This window comes from Colobus angolensis, unplaced genomic scaffold (genome assembly GCF_000951035.1).
Source record: "Colobus angolensis palliatus isolate OR3802 unplaced genomic scaffold, Cang.pa_1.0 Scaffold519, whole genome shotgun sequence".
In the NCBI taxonomy this organism is placed as follows: domain Eukaryota; kingdom Metazoa; phylum Chordata; class Mammalia; order Primates; family Cercopithecidae; genus Colobus; species Colobus angolensis.
This window is the reverse complement of record NW_012118699.1, coordinates 540,553-541,891: the sequence shown is the minus strand read 5'-3', so window position 1 is coordinate 541,891 and position 1,339 is coordinate 540,553. Positions and strand designations below refer to the sequence as shown.

The 1,339-nt window shown below is 37.8% G+C and overlaps 1 protein-coding gene across 1 annotated transcript in view; it reads right to left on the bottom strand.

Moving 5' to 3' along the window:
* Window positions 1-462: 462 nt before the first annotated feature.
* Window positions 463-1,339, bottom strand: part of LOC105525116 — an 11,189-nt gene continuing 10,312 nt past the window's right edge. The window contains exon 5 of the mRNA XM_011960629.1: window positions 463-583. Within this exon, the coding sequence (XP_011816019.1) occupies window positions 463-583 (121 nt within the window). The remainder of the gene's footprint in view (window positions 584-1,339) is intronic.

Below are 1,339 nucleotides of genomic sequence, written 5' to 3'. Positions count from 1 at the left end.
ATTTGTATTTATATTTGAGGTTTTAGTCCAAAATAATATTCTTCTATGAATGTCTGATTATTCCAGTATCAATTATGAAATATATGTAAATGTATGTTTTAGTAAAAACACATTGTGTAATTTTATTACACATGTGTTGAAATAACATTGTATTTTGAAAAATGTGTCAGCTTTTTCCAATTTAAATAACATTTAAATATTAAAGTAAAATAAAATATTAAGTATTACATTTAAAAGATAGCGTTTTGCAACTTAAATAATGTTTTTTTCTGCAATTGTTTTACATGAATTTTTAACATAAACTCTATATGTTGCTTATTTTGCAATATTCCTGGATGCCTGAGAATCTCCATAATTATAGAACTAAAGTCACCCCAGGATTCCCAGGATTCACTCACAATGGCAGCTTGCTACAGGGTGGTCAGAAAGTGTGTAAACACAATAGGGATTTGGGCTTTATTTTCAACGCTGTAGTGAGCCCCAGGGCTGAGCACACAGAGGGCAGGAGGGCAGCAGAAGCTGCAGAGCCCACTCTTGGGTACTTAGAGAAGGGGGAATGGGATGGGGTGATGTCTGCAGGACCCTGGAAAAGGGTGAGGAGAGCAGGGATTCTGCAGGTAGATGAGCATATTCTAAGGACTGTTACCTTCCCATACTTGGGTGACTTCAGTGATCATGAAGGGAAGGGAACTGATTCACCAGACATGGATGAGACAAAGTAAATGGACTTGCCGATTCCTTGAACAGAAACCGAGGAATAGAAAAAGTGTGAACAGAAGAAGGGAAGGTAGAGAAACAGACTGAGGGGCAGAACTCCAGGAACCACCAAAGTGGAGGACAGAAGCCCTTAAAGTGATGTTTCAACTCCATAAACATCAGATGAACGGAAAATAAACTCAGCACATTCATATGCTGAGTTATTGTTAGAAAAGTATTTAAAATAATGTGACTGACACAGTGCAGGAAACAGAACTCTGTTTGTGGAAATAGTTTAAAGTAAACATATACAATTTCTTCATTTTAAAATTTACTTAGATATTATTGCTAGTATTATTATAAAAATATAAAGAATTGAATTATGGTTCTAAGTTAAGATTTTGTAGAGGAGAGAAACATGCATTCCAAGAAATAAATGGCAAGAGATCCTGGGAAGACTTTTGTTTCACCAGGTGAGAAATTACAAAGCCTAAAAAAAGAAACACACCATCCCCAAGCACTTGATAGGGAGCCACCTCCCAAGAGAACCCTTGAGTCCTGAGTGTCCCCTTGTGTCCTGAGCGCCCCCTGGTGGTTCTGAGCGTTCCCTGCTATCTTCAGCTAACCCTGGTGTCCTGAGCAC